Genomic DNA, 18,576 nt, shown 5'->3' on the forward strand with positions numbered 1-18,576 from the left:
GAATGGATAAGAGAAGGGAACCTTCAACCTTATGGGCTATATAGGTCTAGCCTTGACAAGGCAACCATAGGCAGGACTCAAAATTCAATAAATCTGGGAGCTTTTTTAGGAGTGAATTAATCGTTTGACTAAATATAGCTTGCAAATGATGTTATAAATATCCAAATGGAATTTAGCAAAAAAAAAAGTCCCCCCCCCCCATAACATATACACCTTTAAACTGGGTGGGGAAACTTGTGAAGCTTAAATGAGTTAATAATATACATAGCATGCCTTACAAATTTTAAAGTGATTCTTTTAGTATTAGCTATTATCCTCATTGGGAGTAAATTCATGAAAGATACCATAAAATTAATATAGGTTGATTAAAAAAATGAAGTTACCTTTGACAAGATGTAAATGAAGATAAATGCCTAAAAGCATGAGTTTTATGTAGTTATGCTGCTAAAAAGATCAGGATGTCACAAAAAAATTTAAAAAATACAACTTACTTAGGGACCACACAGACATGAGAGGTTTAACAGTAATATTGTTCTCTTAAAAAAAGAAAGTTTAGGCTAGCTGTTGGAAAACAAAGCAGAATGATCAAAAAGCATCATTCATAGATTATAATTCAGTTCCCTCTTGACAAAACACACAATATACACATACAAATACACACAAAGACTGTTTAAGTATTCCATTTTATTTGGGATGTATGATACATGAATGATATATGACTCACAAACCTTTTAAAATATTTCATGGATGATAAAAACTAAGGCCATTCTGAGAGTTTTTCAGATTTTAGTATTTTCATACAATCCTTTTACTTAAGCTGTCAAAAAGAAGAATCCCTTCTGAAAACAAAATTTAAAGTGAAGGCCACACAGCCATTGGCAAATTCGTTTATGTATCTTGCATCACAGAGAGAAGACAAATAAATGCCTTGGATTTAAGTTGTTACCCAAACATTGTCATAAAATGATGTTTACCAATAACAGTAACAAGTGTTTAGAGACCACAAGCCTAAACAGTTTTTGGTTTTTGGTTTTTTCCCATGAATTAATAAAAAGAAACCTTTGTCTAAGGAACATAGTACAGAAATACCTGAAACTAAATCAGACCCTTAACCAAGGCACTAAAAGCATGTCATTCATACAAAGAAATGTAAACAATCCATCAACTAGTTCCCCCAGTGGAACTGTTGCTGTAAAGTGCACAAGGGCATGGATGTTGGGACCAGAGCTTAGAGACTGTGCAAAGAAAGCAGGAGGTCACATCTCCAATATACTTTTGAGGAACAATCAGCTCACAGAACTTCCCCTTCTCACTAAGGCTTCTGATCCATTATTGTTAGAATGACTCCAATTTCCAGTTGACCTAACTGCACAGCCTTCTAAATGGAATACTACTTTTGCTTTCTAAATTTTCCTAAAAAAGTTACATATAAAATCTGATAGGAAGCCTTTTAAAAGGAGGTCTTTCTTACACATCCGTCTCCCCCTTACAATTCACAAATGCTCATCCTTTACCATGTACTTTTAATAAATATTCAAATTAATGAGGTGCTCTGTCTTGTGTTTTGTTGATAATCCACTCAAGGTTGGCAAAAAGGATCCTTACTTAATTAGTAACCTTTCTTGGGGGTCTTGAGGAATTATAGACCATGCCCTGTATAAAACAGGCTGATTTTATTTATTTAAAATTTCACAGAATGGCAATTTTAAAATTGAACATTTGCACAACTAAATTATAACAATTTCCAAGACTGTACCTTCTACAGATTATGAGATTATTATCTCTGAACTGGATGCAGCCAGTAGAGAAGCAGCTCTGTTTTGAGAGCACCAAGGTGGAGGATAACTGTGGAAGATATAAAGACTAAAGACATATCGACGCATCTTTGCTATTTTCATATTAATTTTTTGGAGTCGTTTCAGAAGCAATGGAACATTACAAACAACTATTAATTCCTTAAAATTTTTGAAAAATATATTAAAAAAACTTTTTTTAAAAGATGGAAAAATGCAGAGGAAAGTTTTTTCCTCCAGTTCAAAGGAGAACTGGAATACTGCTTTCTTCAACCAAAATCTCTATTTCATTTTCTTTTCACCAACCCCTCCCCAATGCCTTTTGAAAACTATTTCTCCCTGGTGTGTGTATCTGTAACTTCTGATTCTGAACTTTAAAAAAAAAACACTTAAAGTTTATCTTAAAAACATTTTCTGTGGGGGGAAAAAAGATGTTTTCTTTGCAGGGTTCAGAATTGAAAGTGCATGAAATGAGATGAAAAATTGTTCCTTAGTGAGGGGGCTACATAGCTTGGACAGTAGCTATGATTTCAGCTACAAAGCCTATATTAACACATTCAGGACAGAAAGTATAGCCTTTTCATTCCCACCTTTGATGGAGAAATTCCAACTGTTAAACTCTTTCTGCATTTCTAAATATAGCCGAAGGAAAACTGAGACAAACCTAAATTAGAAACCACTTTTATAATGGAAAAAGATTAACTTCCCTCCAATCCACAAATAAAACAAAACAAAAAACTTCATGAAGCTAAACAGATGGCTTTCAGCACATATGTATAATAACTAATTAGTAGCTATGTGCAAAGAATTAAAAGCAGCTGTTACAGAGGAGAGGTGATAGTTAAAATATAAGATAGTTTTTCTATAGGAGGTACAGTTAAAATACTTGTGTGGATTTTTTTTTGGATGTACTTTCTAATAAAAATGATTTTCCACCCTTCTAGTCTAAGGGTATTTCCTGCAAGAATTTACTCATCAAACCTTACTTACTATGTGTCTAACACTTTAATGGCAGAACAAAGTTAAAACTTGGAGTAGAAACCAGGACAGAAAGTTTTATCTAAGGGTAGCTTGAATTGTCAGGGATATGATGGGAAATTTTTTTTTATCTAATTTTTATTATTACCCAGAACTGCCTTTGTTTGAGGCTTTTTTTTTTGAGAGGGCAAAACTTTTTAGATTTTTATGTACCAAGAAGAAACACAGTCTTCTCTTTTCCTGTAGGACAAGGACAAACTCCAGTGAACCAAGTACACAATAAAGTGAGTAACTTTGGAGGCTGTTTCAAGGCTGCAACAAAGACTTGTTAACAGTCAATGACTTTAATTGCTTCATATTTTCATTCCTATATCCATTATCTCCATATTATGGAAGAGGAGTCAGATGCTAAGAGGAAGAGATTTTCTTGCCTCATAAAGTAAAGTTTATGTTGCTGGTTCATTGAACTTTCCACTGGTAGCAGCATATAACTGAATAACTGGCTAAGGGCAAATCTAAATGCTACTACTGAAAGAGGTGGCTTTAGACAAAAAGAAATCAAGTTGTGCAACAGTGTTACTAATGAGTTCCCTGTCACTAGATCAGAAGTGTAATTTGAATTGTCAGGAATATAATGGGAAATTCTTCTGTCATGTAATTGTGACTATTACTAATAACTGTCTTTATTTAAGCAGGATAAACTAAGATTTTTATACACAGAGAGGTTCAGTTTTCCCTTTTTCAGAAATACTTAAGAATCCAGTTTTTAAATTTCAGATTGCTTTTTGGCAGGGGGTAGGGGAGAAAAAGGTAACAGTATATATTTTTTTCATATAGGTCTTTTTTAGAGGCAAAAAGGTATGAACTACCAATATATATTGAAGGAAAACTGGCACTTGCCATAATAACAACAAGATGAAGTACAAGAAAAAATGAAAAGTGGCAAAATTTCACATGGCAAAATTCAAATTGAGGTTTAGAAGTTGATAAAAATTTCTGTTTACTCAAAGACCTGATTCCTGCCAAAGGCAAAAGGGCACACATAGTTTTTCACTCAGTAGGGTCACCAAAAAACAAGTATTGACCTCTTATGAATTATCACATTCTTTGTGTTGATCAGTTATCAAATCTTTTGCAAAGAGAAAAGGTTGGTCAGGGCAATGTGCTAGGGGTTACAAGTCACAGATCTTTCTCCTTTGGCTACACAGTCTGGCTGTATGATAGGATTGGAGTTTACAAATCTATTGTGTCCCTTACCTAAAGAACCTAATGATTGTTTAATAATCCAGCAAGATTTTTTTTCACCACTGTATCTTCTTGCTGAAGCAGTATTAAAATTTACATTCTGAGATTAAAAATTATTTTCATATAGAGCAATAGCTGTTGTTTTCCTTTTCACAAAATCAAGTGAAAAATGTCTTTAACAATTAAAGAATGATGGTATTAAGAAAGATTTGAAATTTTCATGCAAAAAAATCTTCTGAGTTTACAAAGGTTGTATGTAGATCATTTTTAAAAAAATTTTCAAGTTTCTGGTCTGTGAATCCTAGAGTCTCAATCTTTTTTGCCTTCTACACGTGGTTGTTTCCATAAGAACCGGTAACATGCAAGTTCAATGACTTCTAGTCCACCAAAAATTTTCTCCTGTAGCACAAAAAAGACAATAGTGATAAAAAAATACCACCGAACAATGCTGTAGAAATATATAAGAAAAAGCATAGCAGGGGGGAAGAAAGTCCAATATAGGATGGATATCAATTTGATCATTAGTACCCTGAACTCTGATTTGCATGGTGGAATCATACTCTTCCCTGTAAATTCAAAATTCTTTGGACCCTCATAGAACATACGGAGTCGCTCTTCTTTCTCTTGCCATCGTTTGTGGCACCAGACCTGAAGTTCCTCCTTGGAGTCTGGTAGGGTTTCTAATGGATATCTACTGATGTGAAAATGGATCTCCTTGGGGAAGTTTCCATTTAAAAGTTGCTTCTCTGTCTGAGGAATGTTATGAGGATATGCCACAGTGACATCATGGATGGCATCAAGGTTCTTACCTAGGTTGGAAGAAAATAAGTAAGAAAAAGCAATAATCAACTTTTCTAGTAATTTTGATTAAATTGCACGGCAGATCTGAAAACATTAAAAACTGAAAAAATAACAAAGAGGAAGAAATTCAAGATATAAATTATAATAGTCCTTGAGCAATATTTATGTTCATTTTTAGTTATTTTTCTTCTTAATGATCATTATTGTGGGTGTAAAGTAGGGGAGTAACTAAATGATAAAAAGAATAATCTAAAATTAAAATCAGTCATCAATAAGCATCCCTTCTTCCAAAAAGGTGCTTGATTTACTCTTGTGGTACACAATCTCTCAAAATTCTTAATCACCTGCCCTTAACTAAATATTATTATGCTACTACAAGGAATAAAAAAAAACAGAATTAGGTTCAACACTAGTTATTATAAACATATAAAAACTTTTTTATAATGAGTGATTTTAATGCATTAGATAAAATTTCCTTAAAAATGCTGAGTAAAATTAGCCTTAGTAATAATCCCTGTCAACATTATGCTTGGTAGAACTGGAATATAATTCCAAGGTCATGAATGTTACCGATAGTCAATTCTTTAAAGGCCCTATGATTTCATTTAGGTATTCCCATACCTGATACAGAACAGAGCAAAGTAATCATGAAAAAACATGGCCAGAACTTGTATTCTGCCTTCCAAAACTCGACTATAAAGATTTATATATAAATTTCATAGATTTAGAGCCCAAAGGAACATGAAGACATTCAATCTAAGTCTCAGAGTTGCAGGAATATAGCCAAGACTTCAAAACTAAAATTCCTTTGTGTTTTATCACATACTCCTACAAGTCACTTGCCAGACTTCTGGATTGATCATGAAGACAATGATCATGTAATTCAGATCACCAAAGGCCACTCTTCCTTACCAAAAGATGCGTTTGGTTGGCATAGTTTATAAATAAAGTGAAGCAGCAGAAGATAATAGAATTTAAGGAGCAGCTAGGTGGCGCAGTGGACAAAGCACTGGCCTTGGAGTCAGGAGTACCTGGGTTCAAATCCTATCTCAGACACTTAATAATTACCTAGCTGTGTGGCCTTGGGCAAGCCACTTAACCCCATTTGCCTTGCAAAAACCTAAAAAAAAAAAAAGACAATAGAATTTAAAATAAGGATTTATGAGTTATCATGTGGGTGATCAACGAGCAAAGAGAATAAAAAGAGAGCAAACAGGTAAGGAGAAAAATCAAGAGGCACCAATGTCATGGAAACCAAGACAGGAGAGGGTGTTAAGAATTTCAAATATTTAAGGAGGTCAAGAAGCATCAAGATTAAGAAAAAACTATCAGATTTTGCAATTTATCAAGGTTAACTATGGAAAAATTAGTTTCATTTGACAGTTTTAGCTGAATGATGAGGCTGGAAGTCATATAAAAATATAAAAGATGAAATAATTATTTAGTCAATTCTGCTCCAGTTCAAACTAATTGTGAAAAGAAAGAAGATACAATAAAATAATAACTTGATGTCAAGTAGAACAAGCAGTATCAAATCAGGGCTTTTCAAGGATTGGGAGAAACTTGGCCATGTCTATAGGAAGAAGAAAAAAACTAATATATAGAAGTACACCAAAGATTAGGGAGAATGAGATATTTCTGGAGTCAATCTGCTAGCGAAGACGGGCATATGACATCAAAGGTACCATTGTATAAAGGGATAAAAAGCTACAGTTGGCATCAGGAGAATATGTATTCAAATTCTGATTCATTATCAACTATATGAATCTAGGCAAGTCAAACCTTTTTCAGCCTTATTTACCTTATCTGTAAAATGAAGGGACTGGATTTAATGACTTCTAAAATCCTATCTAACTATAAATCTATTACTGACTATGAGTTGATCTTGGCAAGAAAGTCCAATTCCTAATCAAAGATGAGTAGAGGAGAAAAGAATGAAGGAGGAGAAGAACAAGCTAAAAATAAATGACTGTGTTCTCAATAAAATAAGAGGTGAGGTCTCTGCTGTGTGAATAATGATGATAATGATATTTGTCCTTTGTTCTTGAAAAAGACCATGAACTTTGGGAGGTGATGCTACTAATTGGATTTGAGTGAGGGGGATGCTCTGCTAGGTCACCAGCCTCACTTTCTTCTCCAAAGCCTTCTGGGTCCAGTGACCAGATATAGACCAGAATGACTGGAGATGGTCCTGGATGGGAGGCAGAGTTAAGTGATTTGCCTAAGGTCACACAGCTAGCAAGTGGCAAGTGTCTGAGGCCAAATTCAAACTCCTGTCCCTACTGACTCCAAGGTCAGTGCTCTATCCACTGCACCACCAAGTATGGGGTGTGATAAGTTTGAGCAGAGAACATAAGGTTTGGAACAGCTGCTGAGGGAACTGGGATTAGGGAGGAATAATAAGACTGCCTTGCCACAGTGAGGAACCAGTCAGAATTTAAGAAAAAAATAAACAGGCAGTGGACTGGATCGGTAACTTAGTATAATTCTCCAGTGCCATTCACTGGAATGTAAACAGAAGTTATTCTGCTGACCTTGTTGCTGTATGCCTATGAAATGCCAATGCCATGCCAAGAAGCTGAAGTGCTTCCATTTGAATGTCTTAGAAAGATTCTGAAGATCAGCTGGTAAGATAAGGTATTGAACACAGAGATCCTTTCTTGAGCTGAATTAACAAGCATTTAAACTCTACTACAATTCTGATAGACTGGCCACACTTCAGATGCCAAACATACACACTGCCTAATAGTCTATTTTACAGAGAATTCACATAATGCAAGTACTCACATGGAGGTCAGAAAAAGTAATACAAGGACACTCTCAACATCTCTCTAAAGAACTATGGAATCTATTGTGAGACATGGAAGACACTAACACAGGACTATCCAGCATGGTCTGCCTGCATCAAAGAAGATGCTATACTCTATGAGAAAAGCAGAATTGCAGTAATTCAAACACGAGACGTATACATTTAGAGACATCTCCACTCCAAATGCTCAAATGGATAATACCTAAACTATGGCAGAACTTTTGGAGTTTGTATTGGCCTGATTGGCCAGACTCACTATACCTTGACCCCAACATATGATGTCATTCTGATCCTCTTTGAGGATGAAGGACATCCAACCAATAGGAGGGGAGGAAAAAGACAAGATAGTGGGAATTTGGTAATGTATGAATGATAACGTGAAAAGGGGACAAGGTATTTGACAGGAAGAGATGGAATCAAGGGCACAAACACAGGGTTTGACATTGGCTAAAAGGTCAATCACTTCCTAAGACTAGAGTAAAAGAAACTGGAGAACAAGGTATGATGCTGAGATGACTTGAGGTGTGAAATTGAGAAGAAACATAAGTCAACACGGCCTCAAATTTTTATAGTGAAAAATGAGGAAAGGTACTGAATTGAAATTGGGAGGAAATGATAGTTTGAGAAAAGTCAATGTCTGGAATAGATTCAATAAGATAGGCAATGTAGCAGTGAGATTTCAATTTTGATTGGATAACAAACATTTTTAATGGACTCAATTATTATGATCATTTCTTCCATTTTTTACTCAGGACACATGAACTGGAGAAGAGAAGACAGATGGAGAAAGCAATCTAGGAGTGAGGCTTAGTAAGACATGAGTGATAACAGGACATAGGGAATAAGAAATTAAGAAGTGGAGCACAGTGTCAAACTGAACTGTGTAACTAAAGAGCCAATGATTCTGAAAAAAAGAAAATAAGGTCAAAGTCATGTTGGCTCGCTGAGAATCTACTCCTCAGGAAAGAAGGAAAACTATCTGAGAGCTTCTAGATACTAGTCCCCAGGATGATGCATCTAGGTGAATGAACCTCAAAGGACAGTCTGATTAGTGAAAATTTCAGGAGATGGTCTTGAAATCAAAATGAGATGTAATGAGCATCATCCCTATTTTCTGCTCACCCCTACCTCCATCACTAACTCAATTTAATAGGGGACCATCAACAAAAGTACATCCAGTATTGGAGGGAATGGTCAGGGATGCAATGTCAATTAAGGGAGAGTCAGGCTACAATGAACAAAAAGGAATAGAAGCAACTAAAAAAGAAAAGATTCCTTCTAAAATGATGGACAATTTATTTTTTAAAAAAGTTCAATAGGCCACATGAAACAAAGAAGTTAAGTTGGATAGAAACCTACTGATATGAATGAGTTAAGAGAATAAGTATGGCAAAAAAGGAAGTTTCTGCCTACAGTTAACACTTCACATCAAAGGAATTCGAGTAGAGTCAAAGGACAGTGCATTGTATGGCAAGGTTGAGTGGGTTGTGATTTGAGAAAGGAAGGACATGCATGCAGGAGCTTAACAGTTGGTAAGATGGTTGTGCTAGCCAGGGTCTGATGTTCTCATGGGAAGTGTAAGGGCAGCTTGTGCTCAAGTGGACTAGATAATGAAGTGAGGTTTCATTTAATTAAATGGATTTTGGGGGGAGTATTGTCTCTAAGTCATTAATGATTTCTGTTTTGTCTCAAAACCATTTTGAATTTGGAATCAGTAAAGCACATAAGCTTTCAAAAACTGAATACCATTTATTCTGGATAATTACAGGGAAATTCTAGGATATATATACTCTGGGAAGGGGGAAGATATGAAAGAAACTTCAGGACATATGATAGTTTCTGCTAACACAAAGGCTATTTCAATAAAACAAATGATATTTATTAAGTGCCCATCATGAGTCAGAGATTGTATCAGTTGTTGGGAATACATAAAAGGTATATAGAAAACATTTATTTGCTTATTCATTCATTTATTTATATTGTTGTAGGCAATGGGGTTAACTGACTTGCCCAAGGTCCCACTAAGATCCTGCTGACTCCAGGATGGTGCTCTATCCACTGCACCACTTAGCTGCCCCCAAAATACATATTTAAAGATGCTTCTAGAAAATATAAAATCTTCAGCCTGGGATTTAAAAACCATCTATAATCTGAATCACACATACCATTCCACTTTTATTTCAGAAATCATTCCCTTTTACATAATCTCTATTTTAGTCAAACTAATCTTTTAGCTGCTTTCTATACTTAATGTTTCATCTCCTACCTCAGGGCCTTTGCATAGGTAGTCAGTCCGACATGTGTCCTTCTCACCTCCACTTGGAATTCCTAGCGTTTTTCCAAGGTGCCACCTCCTAAATGGGGCCTTTCTTCATCTCTGCCTTTCTCTGCCTTGCCTTAACCCAATTTAGATTAAAACTCTCTGAATTTGTCTACATGCTATTTCCCCGGTATAAGAAAAGTTCCTGAGGAACTAGCTATAACTTTCTCTAACACACTGAGAAACTAATTCTAACTCCCATTCTCTCTCTCTCTCTCTCTCTCTCTCCCCCCCCCTTGCTTTTTTGTCTAACATCTCCTACCTCATAGTAGATTATTAACACATATGCAAGAATTTCCCAACTTTGCCAACTCTGGCTCTTTTATATCTTTCCCCTTTCCTTCTATTCCTACAGATAAGAACTCCTTAATTCAGACCATCCTAACATGGACTATTGTAAGAGCCTCCTAATGGATGTTCCTATCCCTAGGCTTAATTCTTTCCAATTCACCCTCCACCCAGCTGTCAAAATCATCTTCTACCAAGGTTCAGCCTTGTCACTCCCCTAATTCAAGATTGCTCTTTGTTCCCTAATAACTCTAGCATAAAATACAAACTACTCAACTTGTTATTTAAAGTCCTCCATAGGCAAGGTCTCCATCTATCTTTCCAGCTTTCTTTCACATTGCTTCTCTACACATACTGCCATGTTCTAATCAAATCAGCCTACATGCCATTGCCTGAATTAAGCATTCTAGCTTTCTCATAGGCTGTTCAGCATGCCAGGAATGCACAGAACTCTTCTTCTAATTTTTTAGAATCCTTAAATTTCTTTCAAGTTTCAATTTAGATGTCACATCCTTTGGGAAGCCCTTTTCAATCCCTAATCCCTTTACTTTGTTTTTCATTTGTTAACACTAATTTGTAAAGTTTCTTCTCTGATTTAATGTGCCTGGAATAGATAGAAAGCATTTCATAAATGCTTGATGCTTTGCCTCACATTTTTGCTTAATAGAACTGTAGAATAAGCTTGTGATAAGGAAGGCAACTTACAGGCCCTTTTCTGAAGTTATAAATATTTTTTTTTCAAAGTAACATGACAACATTGAGCTATGTTGCCTGAAGGCAAAGGCTTCAGAAGAGAAAGGTAAATTTGGGAGGTAGAAAGTTGCTACCAATGATGGTATCTAAAATCAGGATTTGGATTTCAGGTCTACAACATACGATTAAGGAATAAATATATTCCATCCACCCAACAAAGGCTGGTAAGAATAAATTTGCCTAGAGTCTTGAAAACATAATTAGAAAACTTCAAACTGGAAAGGAAGGAATCAAGGAGGGATAAAATGGTCTATATACAGTCACTAAGCTAATGACCATCTGCAATAGTCAAAATATAGGAAGAAAAGTAGAGATAAACAAAAACTCATAGGAGACAACACCCAAGAAATGAGTAAGCAATAACCCCATAACACTGAATATCTATACCAAAAGGCACAAAATATAGAAATAAAGAAGTAGAGGCTCCTAATGTTAAAAAAAAGAAGCAAATTTGAATTTTCAAGAAGGAATAACATTTGATGAAATGAAAGCTATGATTTGTAAGGTTTGGGCAATGTGTCTTTTCCAAAGAAACAGGATAGGTTAAAAAAAAAGTAGGGGAAGGCAAGAGTTCTACTGTATATTAGGTAGATAAATTTGGGGGAAAATATACGTACCTGAGAGAGAAAAGACTGGTGGGCTATATTTTACGTAATGATAAAAAGAAGAAAAACAGAAGCAATACTATTATCTGAATACTAAGTTGGAAAGAATAGAGCAAAGAGATAAATAGCCCTGAATCCAGATCACAAAACTGGCACAGAGAAATGATAGAGTAGTGAGGAACCCTCTCTAATTAAAGCAGGAGGATTAATAAGATTTTTGAATTGTCTTAATAATACCTTCATCCTATAAAGGTGAAGAAAACAGAGACAACTTTAATTCTGGTTCTGATTTTCCCCAAAAATGAGAAATTAGTAACTTGGATATGGAAATATAAAGAACATAGCAGATAAGGGGACCACTAAATCTGAGAATTTGTAATAGAAAAAAGGGCATGCTCTTACATGCATCTAGTTTGAAGACAGATTTCACAGGGTTTAGAGAATGGGATCTGCAAACTAATTCTATAGAGTAAGTTAGTCTAAGAGGGATGAAAAACTCTCAAGAACGAAATTCTGGACCTATAAAACAAAAACAAAAATCCACACGAGGAATAGGGAAAATGAGTCTAAACAGATTGTTATGTATACAAAGACAACTCAACAACATACAAAGAATTTTAAAAAGACATATCAAAGATAGGAAAAAGGGGTAGAGAATGGAAGATGATACTAAAGTATGGTATATATTCCTGTAAGCAAAATGTTAGGAATGCTAAAGTTCTCAATAAGGATGAGACCAGAAAAGTCCAAAATGATTTGTTTATGTTTACCCATATGTGGAAAGGAGGAGGTTCAAAGACAGGAGAGAACTACAGTTTAAAAGTGGATGGGACAATAAATGTGGTGGGGAGGAGGCAATTCTTCCCCTATTCCACAGCCCTCAACTAACTTTACTCATGTTTATTCTTCTTCCTCTGCTGAAGAAAATGATTTCTAAAATAGGAAAGAGGATTTAGTCTACAAACCACAAGTCAGAAACTTTAACTCCTGGGGAAAAAATCCAGAAATTATTATTAAAGGGATGGTTAGTGAATATTAAGAATAGGAAGTTGTGATGACAAAGAGCTGGTATAGTTTGTTTGTTTTTTTTTATCAAGAATAGGTTAAATGGGGGCAACTAGGTGGCGCAGCAGATAGAGAACCAGCCCTGGAGTCAGGAGTACCTGAGTTCAAATTTGGGCTCAGACACTTAAAAGTTACCTAGCTGTGTGGTCTTGGGCAAGCCACTTAACTGCCTTACCTTGCAAAAAATAAAAAAAAAATAGGTTAAACTGGGGCAGATAGGTGGTGCAGTGGATAGAGCACTGGCCCTGGAGTCAGTAGGACCTGAATTCAAATCCAGATTCAGATACTTGATGCTTACTAGTTATGTGACCTTGGGGCAAGTCAGTTAACCCCACTGCCCCACACAAACAAACAAAAACAGGTTAAACTAGACTAACCTTATTTCCTTTCTTATCAGGGTTACTGTTCTAAAAAGATCAGGGGAATGATACAGATATAGTCTAATGGGAATTTTTGCATAGTCTATGAAGGGCAGAACCAAGTGGAAAGAAAAGTTGCAGGGGGCAGACTTAGATTTGAGATAAGAAAAGATTTCCCAACAAAACTGTTTTCTATCAATACTAGAATGAACTACCATGGAAGATACTAAAGCCTCTTACTGGAAATCTTTATGCATTGCCTGGGTGACCATTTGCCAAGTGTATATTCCTTAGGGATAGACTGGACCAGATAGCACCCTTGGGAGTCTAACAACACTTAAGAGTATGTGATTTTGATTATAAAAGATGGCAATCTGACAGGGAAATGGCCACTGCCTCGGACTCTGTGATAAAGGCAAGCAGAAAAACTAGGTAATCTTAATAAAACTTCAGACTCTGAGAAAGCACATTTCAAAGAAAGAAAAGGTAGGATCCCATGGGCTAAAATTCTAAAAGTAAAGTCATTTTAACACCAAATTACTTCTTATGATGCCATAGGGTCTCTCAATCAAGAAGCTTGCCAAAAATCCAAAGTATTTTTTTTAATGAAAAAGTAAGATTGATTATTCGCTATAAACTTCTATATTCAGTTAACCATGTGTGAAAGTCTACTGGTTGGCAAAGCAACAAACCAAGAACATTAACTAGTATTTATCTGACTTGTAGGATAATTCCTAGGAGAAACTAAACCACTGCCTAAGGAAACAGAAACAAAGTGATGACTACAGAAAGAGTAACAGGACTCTCATTACTCCCACCTCCATCAGTTGGTTCTCTCATGAATGAATTCTTTCTCAGTTTCCTTTCCTCCCTTTCTCCAACTGTGTAATACAGTGGACACAGTGACCTGGAGTCAGAAACACCTGGGTTCAAATTGCTTGCTATGTGGTCATGGACAAGTCATTTAACCTTGATGAATATAAAGTTCTTTGTTTATTAAATGGTGCTAATAATATCTATTAGCTCAAAAGTTTGATCATTCACTTGCCTGAATTCAATGTTGTGCCACCTTGAAAAATCTTATATTTTTATATTTATTTTGTATTTAGTTCATTTTTTAAAAATCATTTCATGTCTTTATATCTTTTCTTCCCAATTATATTTTAAATTCCTTTCTAGCAAAGACATGTTCTTCTGCCTTTTTTTTCATTCTCTTCTTCTCAGGACTTTATAAATATCAAATTTTTAACTAACTTCCTGTTTGACCTTAAGAAAGTTATTTCCCTTCTTTGGAAAGGGGAAAAAAAAAAGGTTCTTTACTTGTAAAAAAATGAGGTTTGAACTAAAGTACCTCTAAGAGCTTTTAGCTCAATTAGTCTATGAGCTGCCTATGTACAAAACTGAAAGAAGATATTTAGTATCAAAAATGTAAGGGCATTTTAAACTTATATTAGTCAGAATAGGTACAATAAACCACTTAGAAAGTGCTAATGAGAAGTTACCCTTAGCACTTTAGAAGATCACTAGAAAGTGATCACTGTTGTCAATGAGAAAGTTTACTTCCAACAAACCTAATTATCCTAGCAGTTTTGAATAAAGATTATAAGGCTTATCTGAATGTTTACAGAGTTTAGGAAGTGAGGAGCTGGAATCACAATGCTAACATGTTCAGGGATAAAGCATCATTAAATCTGGTTATGTGTATGTTACTATCTCTATTCATCAAATGAATGACTAACCTTTTAATTCATTTATAGTCTAACTCCTTGTGGGAGTGACCTCAGAGGCCAACTAGTTCAATCACCATCATTATTCAGATAAGAAAAGTGAGGCCCAAGGAAGTTATATGATTTGCCCAAAGTCATTCAGGTAGGAAAGCAGCAGAAATGAAATCTGAATTTAAATTTTTCTGAGTTCAGTCAATGTTCTGTTCAGTATACCAATCCCAATACTGGGATTATAATAAAGAAATCTGAGACATAAATCTTCAAGCAATTTGCGGGATCTTGGGTGTGGTTATTTTCTCTAAAAAGTTCAGACAAAAACTGATTCACACTTATGCTTGAAAATCTAGCTCATTTCCTCCAGATACATGCCACAGAAAAATCTAACCCAATGTATCCAAGGATTTCCTCTTCACCCTCACTGCATGAACCATTCCACCACATTTTCTGACTTGGAGATAACTCAGAAACACCATTCTACTATTTTCACATTGACTGGAATAATTATCTATCTTAATTGGATGTGTTTACAGACTTTTGAACATTAATCTCAGGAAAGTCTTTAGGTAGCATATTGCTATTTTCTGCTAAAAGTTTTAGTTTCTGAATCTTTTTTTAAAATCCTTTTCATTGTTCCATAGTTGCATTTCGTTAAGTGTCCTCAACAGGTTACTGAACAAGTTATAGGAAACTAAAGTAAATAAAGTCATGTACACTGTAAAGAAATTCTAATTATAATATTGGAATTCTCTTATCATTTATTTAGGGATTCCATTATTAAACTGATGTTTCTATATTCCACCAGGTCCCTAACTTAAGCCTGAAACAAATTCTTCTTGTTCAATAAAAATTGGCCTCTACTAATTAAAGCATTTGTCTATGCTAAGGCTTTTCATTAAGTCCTTTTCTGATTAAAATGTCTCAAGTACTTAGGCTGATTTAATTTAATATGGTTTGTCCACTTGTATACCAAAGTCTCATAGAAAAAGTTTCTGGCACCAAAAAGATTAGAAATAAATTTCCACATCTACATATTACTCGCAGATTCAAGTATTTATTATTTGGAATGGTACATTAAATCAATTTCTCCAGTCATTCTGTTGAATATCATATGAATGCTCATCACCATGAACATATTGATTCTGACTTACATTCTCTTTTAGAACTGGATATACCCTCTGTAATATTAAGTTTTAAATACATTTTAATTCTCACTAGGTTCAGTGTATGTATTAAAATAATGCAAGTGATTGACTAAAAGTGTATTACTGTTTGAAGCAATCAGATAATTTAGAACATTCAGAATTTGAGGTGTAGAAGGTTTTAACTGTTCTCTAATATTACTTAATACTTCCATCTTCTTTTTCTTCTCCCCAGTCCCATTTCTTTGAAAGGTACATTTAGTGAATACATATGTGGTTGTGTTTAATGGAATTCTTTTTTCCTTTCTTGGTTTTATTTTTCTTCTCACCTTCTTTATTTTTGTCTAAATTGATGTTAGAACTCTCCTTTTCTATTTTTTCTTCATCTTCTGATCAGTTATTTCAGATTTTTTGCCCTATATTTTTATCTTTTATTTTTTTCTTTTTAATCACCTGTGCATGAAATTATTTGCATTAGTATTTAAGTAGGAACAAATGATCATTCAGGCATTGTTGGAAGATCTACAATGAGAAGACAGCTCTACCTTCTAGGGTAGTCTGTTTCCCTTTTGTATAGTTTGGATGGTTACCAACTTTTCCCTTGCCCAATAAGTCCAAGTTTTCACCTCTGTAAGTTCTATCTATTATTCTTATTATTCTATATATCTATTGAGATATATGGGGTTTCAAGGAGGACTAATACCTCTGGTGTAAAGACTTGCTGAACTTCTTCAGGGCTGCTTATCCATGTTTGAAGTCCACATGGCACTCAACTCTCACCTGTGACTCCAAGGAGCTGAAGTGTGTGCAGCTAACCACACCCTGTTAAACATTTCAGCAGGTAGGCTAAATCAGGTTAAGGCTTCAAATCCATTTTGAGAGTTAGGGGAATGTCTACCTGTGATGTCACTTGTAGAAAACAAATAAGTCTATTCCACTGTTGCATGGTTTGAATGGTTACCAAGTTTTCTCTTGCCCATCAAGTCTAAATTTCTACATTTCCAAGTTCTATCTATTATTCCTAGTTCTGTTAAGGACCAGGTAAAACATATTTATTCCCACTCCCAAATTACAGCCCTTAAAAATAAACTCCTGAATGTTTGAAGGGGCAGTAATAAATGTTCGTCTTAGAAAGATTAGGTTATGGAAGGGTTTTGAATGTCAAAGAAAAGAATTTGTATTGGATTATTGAGACAAGAGGGAATCAAGGAAGACTTTTAAGCATATGAGAGACATGGTTAGATATACAATTTGGGAACATCAATTTGGCAACTATGGAAAATGGATTGGAGGAGAGAGACTGGAGACAGAGACATCAATTAAGAGATTGTCTCAAAAGAACAGGTGAGAGGTGAGAGTTAAACTAGGGTGATTATGACATAAGTAGAAAGAGTTAAGAGATGTTATAGAGGCAGAACTGGTAAGACATGGCAAATGATTAGATATGAAAGCCTAAGAAAGATTAATGAGTCAAGAATGACTCAGGTTGTGAATCTCAGGGATGTCCTGGATGGTAGTGCTGTTCACAGAAATAGAGAAATCTATTAGTTGTAGGATCCTTGAGGGGTGGTACTGTTTTTTGCCTCTTTTTGTATCTCCAGTACTTGGCACATAGTAGGTACTTAATAAAAACTGATCATTTGATTTTAGGAGCAAAGGTAAGGAATTTTGTTTTGGACATGTTTCGAAATTCATTCATACATGTTTTTACATATTATATTTCCTTGTTTTTTCAATGCAAGGATAGTTTTTGTATTATTTTTATTATAGCATCTACCTTGTAATCAGAAGGTAGTTAATGCTCACTGAATAGGATTAGATATAATGAGAAAACAGCATAAAATCACAAAATAAAAGGCTAATACTCAAAATCTAAAAAGTCATTAATTCACAAAAATAGAGAAACTTAGGATTTGAACCTAGTGAGGACCTTCATGATCACCTAAATCTATAATTCCATGATCTACAACAGCCCTTTCAATTTACAGAGGTCTAAAACAGCTAAGGCCACAGGAAGGCTAGAAAGCAACAGAGCTGATATTATAACTCAATACATCTGGCTCTAACTAGGGTTGCTTCTACCATATTAGACTGCACTATTATTCTCTTTTCATTTTGTAGAAGAGTATAAAGCAACTTTGGATTTACTGTTGGCATTGTTTTAAGGTTACCTACCACAATGTCTCTCATTTAAAAAACATATTTATATAGACTTGTAGCCCAGAATTACTGAAATAGATACAGAAATAGCCACACTAATCTATGATAATCTACTCTCTCAAAACAACCCAAAGACCTAATTTTCTTAAAATATACATTGCACAAATAGCACAGAATAGATCCCACTGTTCTTTCTCAGTCCTGTAAAATCTGAACCTGCTATCCCTCCTCTGAACTGTTAGATCTCTTTTCTCTTTTGGTGGAAAAGCAGTTGTATAGGGGGCAGTTAGGTGGTGTAGTGGATAAAACACCGGCCTTGGAGTCAGGAGTACCTGGGTTCAAATCCGGTCTCAGACACTTAATAATTACCTAGCTGTGTGGCCTTGGGCAAGCCACTTAACCCCATTTGCCTCGCAAAAACCTACAAAACAAAATGCAGTTGCATAAAATGCTTCAATTAACTCAGATCTCTCCCCTTTTTCTTGGCCCCAACATAATCAGAAAATGGGCAATATTCAAGTGGTAGTCAATAAG

At 35.1% G+C, this 18,576-nt stretch overlaps 1 protein-coding gene across 4 annotated transcripts in view; it reads right to left on the minus strand.

The window, feature by feature from the left end:
- Nucleotides 1-664: 664 nt before the first annotated feature.
- LCLAT1 (lysocardiolipin acyltransferase 1) overlaps nt 665-18,576 on the minus strand; it is a 179,735-nt gene continuing 161,823 nt past the window's right edge. For all 4 annotated transcript variants that reach the window (XM_074209772.1, XM_074209775.1, XM_074209773.1 and 1 more), the window contains one exon: nt 665-4,825. In XM_074209772.1, coding sequence (XP_074065873.1) covers nt 4,326-4,825 — 500 coding nt within the window. In that variant the 3' untranslated portion in view covers nt 665-4,325. The remainder of the gene's footprint in view (nt 4,826-18,576) is intronic.

Source organism: Macrotis lagotis, chromosome 1 (assembly GCF_037893015.1).
Source record: "Macrotis lagotis isolate mMagLag1 chromosome 1, bilby.v1.9.chrom.fasta, whole genome shotgun sequence".
Classification (NCBI taxonomy): Eukaryota; Metazoa; Chordata; class Mammalia; order Peramelemorphia; family Peramelidae; genus Macrotis; species Macrotis lagotis.